Source organism: Osmia bicornis, chromosome 10 (assembly GCF_907164935.1).
Source record: "Osmia bicornis bicornis chromosome 10, iOsmBic2.1, whole genome shotgun sequence".
Classification (NCBI taxonomy): domain Eukaryota; kingdom Metazoa; phylum Arthropoda; class Insecta; order Hymenoptera; family Megachilidae; genus Osmia; species Osmia bicornis.
Window position 1 is genome coordinate 6,025,617 of NC_060225.1, and position 14,563 is coordinate 6,040,179.

Consider the following 14,563-nt stretch of genomic DNA (forward strand, 5'->3'; position numbering starts at 1 on the left):
ATCGCGACGACTAAAAATATTTTGGGTGGTCCATCTCTCTTCCTCTTTCTCTCCCCTATGAATATTCGTCGAAAAATCGTAAGATTCTTTTCGATTCACGGCAGTGTCTCGACCCCACGAAACGGCCAGAATTCCTTAAGGAGAGCCAGTCGTAGCTAGGTTTCAACGACATGTGCCCACGAAAAGCATCGCAGTGGGGGGATGCCAGTCTGGTCTCACCTGAAACAGGACCAACTTGATTGGCGCAAGTCCCAGAAGGAAGGGGTTACACTGTCGTATATGTTCGAACACACACCTTTCACGACCACTATGCGCCCGTGACACGAGGTCCAAGGATATAAAAAGCCTAAGGTCGGCGAACAATCGGAAGAAAAACCGCGGGAGGGTTAAGGTCAGAAAGTATACCACCTGTTCGGTGATTTCGCGTGGTGACAGTGCCTTTCCGAGATTTTTCACCGACCGCAAACCGTGTGAACCTATCGAAATCATGAGGATACCAGTGTTCGTCTTGCTTCTGGGTATTGCCCTCTACGCTCGGGGTGAAGCGATCGAAAACAAGGAAGAGGAGGGTAGTTTTTTGAACTGCGTGCTGGAGGATAACACGATAGGATGTATGAGGACGAGGCTGGCCAGAGACATCGATCAGATCGAGGTACAAGTGACCGGAAAGAAGAGCGAGGTGCCAATGAGTGCTGTGATCGAGCAAGCTGGTAATTTCGTCGCGGAAGTCATCGACGATATCCAGAACCCAGAAGACGCTGAAGAAGTCGAGGAAGATGTGGAGAACGATGGTGAACAAGGTGAGAAGAAATGGGAAATTCGTTAATCCTTAGGAGGATGCAGACCCGAGGTGTTTGTACGCATCGTACGTAACGAAAGGGTTAAAATTGCAAGAAATATTAATGAAGGTTTGCGTGTTTCATACACAGTGAGGACTACCATCGAAACTTGGAGTATAAATCTATCGAAAATAATTATAAATGAAGAAAGACGAAACGAATCGAACCACTACAACTAGAATATTTAATTGATTCATCAGCACGTGGAGCGCATGATAAAATCAACCGTGAACTTTCCTTCGTGTCTGTTCAAAAAAGTCGGTTAACTTTTACCGACCTTAAACTCGTCTAACTTCTTCAATCTTGCTCAAATTTTTTCTACTATTTTCACTTTCGTTATAGTTTATTTAGATGACGTAAATGGTGCTACACAATGCTTCACGATTATTTCGTTTCATTTTTATGAATGACTGGTCTGTTGTCAGTAGGATTCTCCAACATGTCAAGAGAGTGATTAAAACAGTACAATTAACACGGAAACGTTAGAAGACGTTACACAACCAAACGAATACGTGTCTTTAGGTCAACGATGATCGTTTGTAATACGCTATCCGATATGTCACCGATTTCTCAGTTAATGTTGCAACTTGGACAAATTTGCTATAACGGTTCTACGCTCGTTACCTTTGTTATCTTTTCGAGCATGTCTTCTTCTCTACTAGAAAATTGAATAATTTGACAGGCACTAAGGCCATTCAAGAAAATCTTGCTATAAAATGCCATAACATTGTTCCCATTCCTGAATGTCACTGTCTTAATACAAATCTTATTAAAAAAAGAACTAATCACCTTTTGGACCTTTTGAGATCACGGTCATTTAATCGACCGAAGATAGTGACTTTGCGTTAAGAAGCGCGTCAACTGTTCCCCTAGTTTCTGTGTCGATTCGCTCATTAATATATGCGCCAGACGAGCAATGAGGAAGAAGAGAAAAATCAGTGCCATCGGGTTTAGAATTGTCCCTTGAATAATTAACCGTGTTACCGGCTAGTATCTAATGATTCTTGCAGTGTCAGGTTCATTACCTTGACGGGAACGTTAATCCTTTCATTGCGAGTGACGTACATGTATACAGTGGGTCGCAAAGGTGTTCGCACACCGTTTAAAACAGAATATCTCATTTAAAATTAGACCAAATTACCAAATTACCCTTCACTATTTTTTCTCACGATTTCAACAAATTGTAATTCTTTAAAACGACAAAAGCACATATCTTAGTAAATTAATTTGTATAGCTTCTCTAGAAACCTCAAGTCATTTGGTCCAATTTTAAATGAGATATTCTGGCTTAAACGGTGTGCGAATACTTTTGCAGCCCACTGTATACACATCATTGTAGAATCAAAGTAAGTAGCAAGTAAATCTCTTATAAAATTTTAATTACAGAGGAAGGACGTGGGAAAAAAATGAGAAAGAAGAAGAAGCACTTGCAAAAATTGTTGGGCTTAGCCATGCTGTTCAAGGCAAAACTGAGCCTGCTGCTTCAGTTGATCTCCACACACTTCCAAGTGAAAGTCTTCGCCATCGCGTTCATCAGCTTGGTCATCAACGCCGTCAAGTTTTGGTTGGACCTGAAAAAGTTACATCCACCTAAGGTCATTTATTACGAACACGCTCAACACCAGCATCATTACGATCACGACGATCAAGAACACGGTTACTGGGGACGATCAACGAACGACTCTCCTCAAGATCTCGCTTACTCTGCCTATACCAAGCAAAACTGATCCAGGATCAAGGCAACGGATGATCCCTCGTGTCGATCATGACAAAATCGTAGCGAAGTAGAAGAATCTAGCTGCGATTAATTTCTTCATGCTCAGGTCTCTAGTTAATCGCCGATCTTCTGTAATTTATATATTTATGTTAAATTATTTATTATGTTATTTATTTATCACGATTGTTGCCGTATCGTGAGCGTTTAAAAAAGAATGTTTTACACCCCTTCTTACCCTCGACTCGCAAAGCGTTCCAGCGAGATCCCTCTTCTCGTAACCAAAGTCCACTTTGCGTACCTGTTCTCGTACGTATTCTCTTTACCTGCCAAACATTGTTAAGTTATTTGTTAACAACACCTGTAAGAAACGTGCAAGCAATAAATTATTTTGATAATAATCCATCGCGTGAAAACATTGCTGCCTCGAACCACGTCGAGAATTTCAATTCGAACGGAACTCGATATCAGATCGTTCGAGAGGAATCGTAGATCGTCGATTTATCGACGGTGAATAAGAAACCACCGTGTTCGCCAGGTGTACCGGGAAAGTTTCAGCCTCTTTCTCCGCGGAGCTTGAAGCATCGTTTCCTTTGTATTCCTCGCGATTGCTCGGAAGAAAATGTGGTCGGAATTTTCAAAGAGTCTCGATACTTTGGACCTGTTCGTTTACCTTTTTGTCGCCAGTGCGATCGAACGATAAGCACCCTGTTATTTATCTTTTCCCATCGAATCGAGGATTTCTCGAATGACACTTTCAAATAAATCCACGATAGATCCACGGAATTTCTGCCGATCATTTCTTTGATCAGATCAGTGTAACTAAATTACGTAATCTGCAACGGAGGATATAGATTATCGATGCGCGTCTCGAACGGATATGTCACGATGAATATTTTTCGTGAATCTCATGGTCAATGACCAGAGAAGCGTGCAGGATTTCGTAACAACCGGCTGGCTACCCTGTTAAGTATTCACATGCCGAAGAATCGGCGATCGCGGCCTTTACCAAACGCACGAGGCACGATTCTCCACCTCGCCCTCGAATTTTGACCACGAACCACGACTGCGAACCTCTTTTTCATGGGTCCGATTGGACCGCGGCCAACCGGACCACCGTGTCGCATCGGAATCATCGAAATTCGTGAGAAGATACGCTTAAACATCCTTCCGCCGATCATTTATAGAATTTCGTCGTCGACGCGAGGCTACGTCGAACTTTTCTTAATCAGCTGACGAAACTAAATCTCGATCCTTAGCGAAAGGAGACTTATTTTCATTCCAACGAAATTTCCATCCGTCCTTCGCGATATTCATAGAAAATTTCGATTCCTTTCAGGAATATCTTTTCTTCGACGCGTAGAACCTCGGTGCACCCTCCTCGAACTCTTAAGGGCATATTAATGTCCCTTTGTTCAACTCGAACGGAAAAAAGAACGAATGAATGAAACTATCCTTCAGGAAGTTTTCGATGCTCGACGATACGAACGAGCATCCTGGAATGATCGAACGATAAATATTACGCGATGAAGCTGGGCGAAATAATTCATGGTGGTAGCACGGGGGAGCGTATCGCGCGGCCCATCAGCGGACAAATTTGCATCGGGCCTTCGAGGATGATGTGGACGTCTGGATGGTCATTGGCAGACCAAACGTGACGAACTTACTAATTTCTGGCTACCAAGAATCGGCCATTCATACAATATTCAAGATCCTTACGCACAGGTCACTATATAACACCCTTCTACGGATCGAATCATCAGTCTTTACAGGATCCTCGACGACAAAGCTCGATACAACCTTTTGTCCACAGCTCTAACCGATCGTTCGCAACGAAACATCGATCCCGATCAATTATGATTCGACGAACGTATCTAATCACCCTCTTGATCGCTGTGTTTGCTATCGTTTGGACTTTTCCACAACAACCGAAATTAAGCAGAAGGCCCGTTCCAGAGTTCAAGGTTTGTCCCGTCTTTGTATTTTCATTACATCTGTTTCTTGATACTTATCGATTTTCTTTGACAATACAGAACAAGACCGGCGGCTTAGAACTTCCGGCTAACGCGACGATGATTCGGGAGAACATCGTGGATAACTTTTCTTGTCAGGATAGGATTTACGGTTACTATGCCGATATAGACAACGATTGCCAAATTTTCCACGTTTGCATGCCGCAAGCTAGAGGCGCGACCAGGTGGAGCTTCATTTGCCCAGCGGAAACTGTGTTCAATCAGGTGCGATACCTGTCTATTTCCTATCTATTTCATTTCTAACTACGCAATATCATTTTGTTAGGCTACGTTCGTTTGCATGAGAACGGAGAATTCGATACCGTGCGAGGAATCTGAAAAGTTTTACGAATTGAACGAGGCGATAGGCAAGGAAGTGGAAGAGGAGGAAAGCGATATGGAGCAATCGACGAAGGAATCGGATACCGTGGAAGTTATCTCTAACAAACCACCAGCAAGGACATCGAGGATTTTGAAACGGAAGAAGACGTCGCGACAACAGTGATTCTTTCCATTCGATAATGGATAGTGCGAGGAATAGTTTTGGAAACTTGTGAACTGTCGGAGAAAAGATCAGTTGTGTCTCCTTACCTAAATTAAGTTAGCTTAAACGCTTAAAAGTTCCGAGTATCATTGTAAATCTGTGGCAACGTGTGAATTTATTGTACATAGTAGCAGTACACATCTGTAATACTGATAATAAAAGTATCTATGATTAAGGCAATGCAAGTGTCGAGACCGAACTCCGAATTCCGAATTCCGTGTCGGTAAAACAGCCCACGTTTGATCGAAAACAGAAACTGATTTAAGCGCCACATCAATGATAATAGCATGCTATACCACGTCAAAATTTAAGATTAAAACTTTTTTATTTTTGGTTCATATTCTATGAAATTTTTACCAAACTTGTGAAAATCTCCTGATTAAAATGATACCAAACACGACATGGTTTTTGGTACAACAGTATCATATTCTACGGCATTATATAAGTACATAATTAATCAATACTAACCATTCATTTATTATTATTAATTTTCTTTCGGTAAATTGTATTTGCAATGTGATACACTTCAAAATCTCAAAGGCATAGTTCCTGAAAAAATATAACAGAAATTAAATAGAAAAAAAAGTATAAATTTCGCAGCCAATTCGCTCGTATTATTTGCTGCATAATTAATAAATGTACCATAGAAATAATGATACAGTTATTAATTAGTCATCAAATAATAACGATTGCCCAGGTCTCACCACGGGGAGGTTGCTGCGGGTGGAGACCCGCCCTACCTCGTCCCATCCACCCTCCATTTATGCAAATTTTTACTTTTATTGAATAGCATCATCCTCTTGTTGTAGATTTGCAAAACGACTGTTGTGCAAACGAACAACAAAAGGAGCATTATTTTTACTCACTACCTGCCTATCTACTTATATTTTTATTTTTCAATCCTACTTCAACATTTTTTTATATTGATTACAGATCTGTAATTAATAAATATGCAATTGCATATTTGTCCTACATACTTATAAATACTAAGAATACCTATTTATACGAGCGCTCGTAATTATCTTAAAAATACACTTAAATATAAAACTTAAATCTAATTAAACACTGCAGTGCTTAAGGCTACTTATTATATAGATAAAAATCTAAAGGGATATAAATGAATACCTATAACAAATTTGTTGGTTTCCTTATCCTTATCAAGATACTTCCTGAAATAAAATAAAAAGAATTAGAAAATTTTCAAAAATAATCAGTTTTTCCTTTTTCAATCGTTTTCACACCATCTTAATTGGATTCACTGAATTTCATCTTTCGATCTTAGATTTTATATTAAACTGCTTCCAGTTCAAATTACCAATTCACACTTCCTATAAAGGTACTTCTCTGTAACAGAAACTCATTAATTGAATCCATACAAAGACAAAAAAAATTTAATGGCTGGAAAGAAGATACATTATTAGCAATAAAATTTTACAAAAATCAGAGTGGTTGTTAATAACTCAAAATCAATTTGATACGAAATATGAATTAAAAACAAATTTTAGTACCAAAATAAAGAGAAAAAGATTTAGAAAAATATATATTTGAATAAAATGATTTGAGTTAAGAACATTAATTATTTCATTTTATTGTATTTAATATTCGTTCATTTCGCGACAAATAGCACACAATATTTTAATTGAAACAACTGCCTTTTACTGCAATATATAATACGTACAACCACGACTCTACTCGACTTAATTGCATTATATTATTCAATACACCTTTCAATGCAAATTTATTGTAAATGGAAAAACTGAAAAACAAATCACGAGTGGACTTTGCTTTTCAGGAAAAGAATTTGAAAATTTATAAAAATAATCTAATTAGCTTCTCCGTAAGCTTGAAACAAAACATCGCGATCCAAAATTAAAACTAAACAACTCGAACAACAATTATCCACTACTTTTGTTTAAATAAAGTGAAATTAAAATTTAATAAGCTATCTCAAATGAATAAATATTCCTTGAAATAATTTATCACCAATCATCACAAAATAAAATGAGCTTTCATTTTAAATAAAACTTTGAATAAAGTTCTATTTAAAACTTTATCATATTTAATAATATTCTGAAAACATTAAATTCATATATTATTTAACAATATTTCCAATACCCGAATGCTCAAAATTTTCAAAATTAAAAAAGAGAAGAAAAAAGAATGGGGCGGGGCAGTGGGGGGGAGGGTACAGGGGAACCTGAAAAGAAAAGTTTGACTGCCCATAAGAGCAATCCCTAAGCAAACCCTATAAAACAAACCGAAATCACACGCGACACTAATTTCAAAATTGCAAACATTCTGAACTATGACAAAACACCGGCTGGCAACGAAGGGTTTCACGCCCCCTAGTCTTACGCCAGACGCTACATACCACCCACCCCGCCTGGACGTCGTAACGCCAGGACAGAGTGCACCCCTTCGCTAAGAGCGCTACCCGCCCGTCCAACACGTTGCATCCAACGGTGTCAGATTGACGGACGCCCATAGTATAGACAAAAGGACTGCAGTTTAGAATATGGTAACATATTTTCACATGTTCCGTATTCTAAAACTGCGCCTGCAAAGGCCTAGTAATGCATGGGTATATCTCCCAGAGATGGTGTTCACGGTCTCAGGCCGCGGAATCCTTAAAAGGACTCCCACCGAATGTGAGTCATAGTTACTTCCACTAATTAACAATCGCGAATTCATTCGCAACACTAATTTCATTAATTATATAATATGTACAAAAGCGTACGCGTGAAGGCTGCTTCAGTATGCGCAACGCTAAGCTGAAAAAAAAGAAAAAAAGAGAAAACGCGAACTGTAACGCAACACTAATCTAAAAAAGGGGTACAGCCAATCCAAGGCTGTACCACGGCAGCCGGTCCATAGCTGCCTTATGGACCATGGCAACTCCACTGGATCGTTTTTGGGCATTTCTAATGCAAAACGCGAATATTCATTACCGCAACACTAATTAGCAGGGAACTCTATAAACTAATGCAAAGCAATCGCGTATTTATAAGTCGCAACACTGGGAAACAATCGCGCTAATGTCATTCGCAACACTATCTTTAACAGACATGCAATTAAAATGCAGAAAAAGGGGATTCTCAAACCGTGAATTTTTTAATCGCAACACTAATTTCATTAATTATATAATATGCACAAAAGCGTACGCGTGAAGGCTGCTCCATTTTGCGCGACACTAAGCTGAAAAAAAGAAAAAAAGAGAAAACGCGAACTGTAACGCAACACTACTCAAATCTACCGAATTTTGTAAGACGCAACACTAATCTAAAAAAGGGGTACAGCCAATCCAAGGCTGTATCACGGCAGCTGGTCCATAGCTGCCTTATGGACCATGGCAACTCCACTGGATCGTTTCTGGGCATTTCATCATATATCGCAACTCTAATGCAAAACGCGAATATTCATTACCGCAACACTAATTAGCAGGGAACTCTATAAACTAATGCAAAGCAATCGCGTATTTATAAGTCGCAACACTGGGAAACAATCGCGCTAATGTCATTCGCAACGCTATCTTTAACAGACATGCAATTAAAATGCAAAAAAAAGGAATTCTCAAACCGTGAATCTTTTACTCGCAACACTAAAGCAATGATCATTAAAAAGCAAAACTCTCAAAAATCTTAAAGCAATCAACATTAAAAAGTTAAATTTTATTTTAAAGCAATGCAAGAAAGAAACGCGATATTTTAAGTTCGCAACACTAAATGAAAATCACGATAATCATGCACACGCAACATTAAATTGAACCGTGATCGATATTCATTCGCAACGCTAAATTGAACCGTGGTCAATATTCGCAACACTAAATTGAAAACGCGATTTGCCCAAAATCGTGGGGGTCACGAGCCCCCTCTTGTCCTGAAATTACAAAACTACAACTACAGGCAAACACAGTGACAAAGTAGTAACGATAATGATTTCCCATCCTTTTTTGCAAAAGGATGCAAAATCATTAGTAGTTCCCCTCTTGAAAGACAGTTTGTCGGGGCGCTTCGGCATATAGCCTTTTCTTTCTTCGGGCGGTCCACCCACCTGAAACTTATATCTAAAGCTCGAGACTTGCAAATTCGCAAAACAAAAAAAAACGATCAACAAAAAAGAAAAATCGCGAAACTCTAATTGACACGTGGACGAAAAAGTACTTTATATAAGTCGTTGTTCGTGCACACGTGCCGTGCTCGAGCAGAACTTGTGCGTTTCGTGCCATCGCGATCGCGTATGACGACTTATGAAGTCGCCAAAAATTTGAAAAATTGTACAGATAGATAGAAGGCGAACGGCATACTCCGTTCGTATCGATCATATCGTCAATTCTTCAAATATATTCCAGGTACAGGTTGATCACGCGAAATCGTGCCTACCCGACCAAGAGACTGTGACAACCTGTCCCGGCCCTACCTACTTACAATCTATCACACATACCAGAAGGTATACTACCTACCTACCTAACGCTATATTTAAAAAAGGCAAAATCACATTCTCACAAAAATTCATTCCACGACCCCCATACACTCCACCCGGGCGCAAGACCTACACTAGAGAGAACGTCCCGGGACGCCTCCGACACCCGAGTTTCATCTCACATCACACTCTACGGTACGTACCATTTTTCACTGAAATCGTCTGGCAAGGCTAGCAATCATTGCGTATAATGATAATTACAAAATTTAATTAACTACTTTGATATAGAATATTTCATAGTAATGGTAATAATCATGGTAATAGTAATGATAACAATAGTATTTGGTTTATACGTTCATCGTACATCTTGTTGAATAAAATATTATTTCAAATTAAAAGTAAATGAAAAAGTTATTAAACCGACGCAATCCCACAGCCTAAAAACACACACACCATATGTGGAGATTACGTCGTGCACGATATACTAACACAATGCCAGCCGCTTATTAATTATTATTCTTATGAACTAGGTCATCGTGCCCATTGCCTCTACCCATCCAAGTAGCACCTGGGCACGTGAATGGGCTTTGGCAATAAACACGGAAGGGGTTAAACCTGAAAATCCTGATCTACAAACATGATTAGTACATAAACATCTAACGGGCTAATATTTCACTATTTTAATAAAAGTGACTCGACTTTGTAAATATAAAGCTTTAAGAACAAATACTGAGAAGTATAATAGAGCAACTATGACGCAAACATGGTGCACTGCTAATATCAGCTGGCAACGAAGGGTCTCACGCCCCCTAGTCTTACGCCAGACGCTACATACCACCCACCCCGCCTGGACGTCGTAACGCCAGGACAGAGTGCACCCCTTCGCTAAGAGCGCTACCCGCCCGTCCAACACGTTGCATCCAACGGTGTCAGATTGACGGACGCCCATAGTATAGACAAAAGGACTGCAGTTTAGAATATGGTAACATATTTTCACATGTTCCATATTCTAAAACTGCGCCTGCAAAGGCCTAGTAATGCATAGGTTTGTCTCCCATGAGATGGTGTTCACGGTCTCAGGCCGCGGAATCCTTGTAACTAATTTGATCAATTAAATAATAAAAAGGATTGAGTTTAAAAACCAAAAGGATTCCCACCGAATACTAGTCAGTGCATCGTCACATTTACTCTCGCGTCGGAAATTTCTCGCAACACTAATTTAATAAAGGCAAAACTCTAATAAAAAGGAATTTAATGTCAAAATTGAATTTGATATTTTATTAAAAGCAAAATCACTAATTAAGAATTCTTTACAATGAAAAAAGAATTTGTTATGAAAATTAGTAAAAAAGTAAACATCCTCGGGCGACTCCCTCCTCAGAGTAACTTTTCAAGAATACGCAAAATCTGTTGAAATAGATCACTCTGACTTGGAAGTCTACCCGTCACGAATTGTCTTCTTGCACATAAATTGTTCATGTTTTCATGAACGTGTAAATAAGTTAAACTACTCGGAAAAAATTCTCAAATTGTATTTGAATTTATAATGTACAAAATTAAATCAATGTAATAGCATCATTAATATGTATATCCAGTATACATATTACATAATACTATCAATATTATATTCCTTTGAACCATCGCAATAACTAAGTCAGATAGTATTTGACTTCTCTATTACAGACAAACTAAATAAAATTGTTTCGGTAATAAAATATTCTAATTCCACAGTTAAGAACATTTAAAAGCATTCATGTATTTCATAAATATCTACTGAAATATGTGGAATTGAAATGATACTAAAACGCGGAGTACAAGAAGACCTAGCCTAAACTAAATGAAATGAAACAATAAATATGTTACTACTCATGGGTATAATCATACCCATGGTCACTATGTTTGCCAAGCACATATACAACCAGTAGCCCGTGTCGATTCGGACCATTCGTCCTACGACATGATTGGGCACCAGAGGAATCATAAAACATGCGACTCACCGTTCGCAGATATACTCTTCTTCCGACAGTCAAGTAGGAGGATGGACAACACCAGGTAGGAGGCTGTAGGAGAAGATTCATCTGTAACAAAAAAAGAAGAATTACGGTTAATTTGGAAGATTATCAATTCTTATTGTAATAAAATTATATGTAAAGTTTGATTTTATAAAATATTAGCAATTAAAAAGAAATCTCAATTATCAAGTTGAAATTGTAAATTATTCAATTTTAATCAAAAGCAATTAAGTGACGTACCAAGACGGAAGTCGTGAAGAAAGCCATCATCAGGATATCCAGGAACTCGGCAAAATAAAAAAATTCATCTGTAACGAAATAAAAAAGAATTACGGTTAATTTTGCAAATTGTAAATTATTCTATTTGAATTAAAATTAATTAAATAAAGTAATAAGATACTTACACTCTTTCCTTATGGAGCAACGCCCAAGACTCCTCTTCAGTGGTGCAGTGACTCTAATACCGGATATAACGAGCAATTAAAAAAAAAAATTAAAAATAAAAATATAGATATGAAATACTAATAACGCGACTGTGAATAATTTTCGGCGAACAATTGTAGTGACTCTACTTTCACGATGAAAAAGGAAAAAGCAGAGCCCCGATACTCTAGAAAATATATTATAATACGCAGCAAACACTGACTCTACTTTCGCGTGATTCCTAGTTGTACAAACGCAACTCTATTCAGGGCCAGTTCACCCTTGAAAAAATCAAAACATTGGAAATATGTTCGTACAAACACTGACTCTACCGACCGCCTTGCGCGCGGCCACAACAATTCCTGGAAGGAAAGATTAGTGAGGAGGTTGGGGATGGGTGGAAATATACAAAACAAAACCAACATTCTTCTTATTGAACGTTCGTTAAGGAAATACTATTATATGTAAATGGAAATATCAACGAACACGAATATTATTGAAGTTGAATATTGATCCTAGATTATCTCGTAATAACGAAATGCATTAAATAATTGCTGATAATTATTCCAATGAATATTACAAGGATAAAAAATCATTGTTAAATACATATAATAAACCATTTTATTAAAGCAGTGGATTTTTGTTGTTAAAATTGTAAGCATATTAAAAATTGTTGGAAATTCTATTACGTAGTAATTTATAAATTATCTAATTCTTTTCAATAAGCAAAATCCAATAATTAATCATGCTTAAACGGCATGTGATTTAAAAACGTGATTCTATTTTAATTTAAACTTGCATCGAAAACTGGATATTATAATATAATTACTATGATTTAACAAAAATAGATTGTTTAAAATAATTAATAATTGCAGAAGAGAAGCTATCATTTGCAGTAGAATACGAATTATTTCAATTTTGTTCTAGTTTAAAACAAATGTATTAAAATACTGGACGAAATTATTTAATAAAATGAAAAATTAATTATTCTGTTTCTATGAATTGGTTAAAGAAAAAAAATGTCTCTAATTTTTTCTTTCTTGACTTTGGTAGCAAGTAATTATCAAAAATGCTTACAATTAACAACGACTCAATAAAAGACAAGTAATAATAAATGTTAATAATTGATTAGAATAAATTAAACCAATAAATTCTTACGAAATTCTATTTCAAACCCATATCATGGCGTCCTTTCAATATCCATCAAATATCTGTAACAAAAAAGAAATACGAATTTATGTACATAAAATGTAATCAACAATAATAAACGATCGAACTATAATTTATGCACAATATTTTAATAGATACAATGCTCACTTATTACTTATACGGAAGGATGGTCTCAACACGTCTTGTCACTTCGACGTTCGCGAGAGAAATGGCGAGACCTTCCTTCCCGACGAAGACCGGTCGACACCGCTTCGGTATTATTCGGTAATGTTCGTCCCCAGCTGAACCGAAGCCGGTAGACGAACAGATCTCATAATATTACGATGCTCGAGAAAGAACGTTATTAAATATCAAACAGTAAATTGTATGAAAGAATATTAAAAACGTTCAATATTGGTTAGGAAATTAACGATATAAAAGGGAAAGTAATTCAAATTCTGCTGTTCCAACCTCTTGTACAATCGCGGCAAGAGCACAAACTTTCAACTCTTGTATTTTTAAGGATAACCTCGAATTAATATCAAAAATCAGGAATCTAGACTTCTCCCCAGCTATTCTTTCTATTTTTTGTACTTCTAACACCCGAAAGACAGTTTAATTTAATATTTGAAGATAATTTAATCTTACCTGTTGCAGACGCGTGGAAAGTAGTCGAAGCTTCGAAGAGGAATGATGCACTGCGCCACACTCTGCACACTTCAACCTGTAACCGACGAATCTGATTGGTCGAAAAGAGAGGACGCCATAATGGATGACCAATCACAGCCTTTGATAGAAATTTAATATTGCTTCGAAGCTTTAACAGTAAAATAAGGGAAAGGTTCGTTAAAAATTATTAACGCCATATTGAAATAAAATCTCGATTATTTTTTTCAACCCAAAACACCAAGATATAGGAAAGAATGTAGGAAAAAACATAAGATATTAGTGATTTTTAATAAATCATCGCCATAAAAGCAGAATAAATGAAGAAAATATTATTTTAATTCGTATTTATATCGGCAGAATACTTAGTCAAGAACATCGAAATCGATCATTACAATTTATAATAACAAATTATGGGAAAAATGTATTAAAAACATGAAAAAATGTAATAATATTCACGAAATAAACGATATAAAAGGGAAAATGATTGAGATTCTGCTATTCCAACCTCATTCTGTACTCGCAGCAAGAGCAAAAATTTTCAACTCACGTATTATTGAAGGAAACGCGGAATTAATGTCAAAGATCAAGAATCTAGACTTCTCTTCGATGTTTCTTTCTGTTTTTTGTACTTTTAATACCCGATCAGCAATTTAATTTAATATTTGAAGATAATTTAATCTTACCTGTTGCAGACACGTGCCAAACGGACGAAGCTTCGAAGAGGAATGATGCACTCCACCACAGTCCGCGTACCGCGAGTTCCAACGATGAATCTGATTGGT

At 37.3% G+C, this 14,563-nt stretch overlaps 2 protein-coding genes and 1 long non-coding RNA gene across 3 annotated transcripts; 2 read left to right on the forward strand and 1 right to left on the reverse strand.

Annotated features, from left to right (window-relative positions):
* The first annotated feature begins 487 nt into the window (after positions 1-487).
* Positions 488-2,566, forward strand: LOC114880377. The gene is made up of 2 exons (XM_029196315.2): positions 488-800; positions 2,226-2,566. Exons 1-2 carry the CDS (start codon positions 488-490, stop codon positions 2,564-2,566), a joined length of 654 nt encoding a protein of 217 aa, XP_029052148.1.
* A 1,843-nt stretch (positions 2,567-4,409) lies between these two features.
* LOC114880376 (U-scoloptoxin(01)-Er1a-like) lies at positions 4,410-5,070 on the forward strand. Its single transcript, XM_029196314.2, has 3 exons — positions 4,410-4,517; positions 4,587-4,790; positions 4,852-5,070. Exons 1-3 carry the CDS (start codon positions 4,410-4,412, stop codon positions 5,068-5,070), a joined length of 531 nt encoding a protein of 176 aa, XP_029052147.1.
* Positions 5,071-11,522: 6,452 nt separating this feature from the next.
* LOC123988269 lies at positions 11,523-12,028 on the reverse strand. The gene is made up of 3 exons (XR_006829818.1): positions 11,945-12,028; positions 11,781-11,848; positions 11,523-11,606 (listed from the first exon to the last, which is right to left on the reverse strand). It is a non-coding gene; the product is annotated as an uncharacterized LOC123988269 (long non-coding RNA).
* Between the last annotated feature and the right edge of the window lie 2,535 nt (positions 12,029-14,563).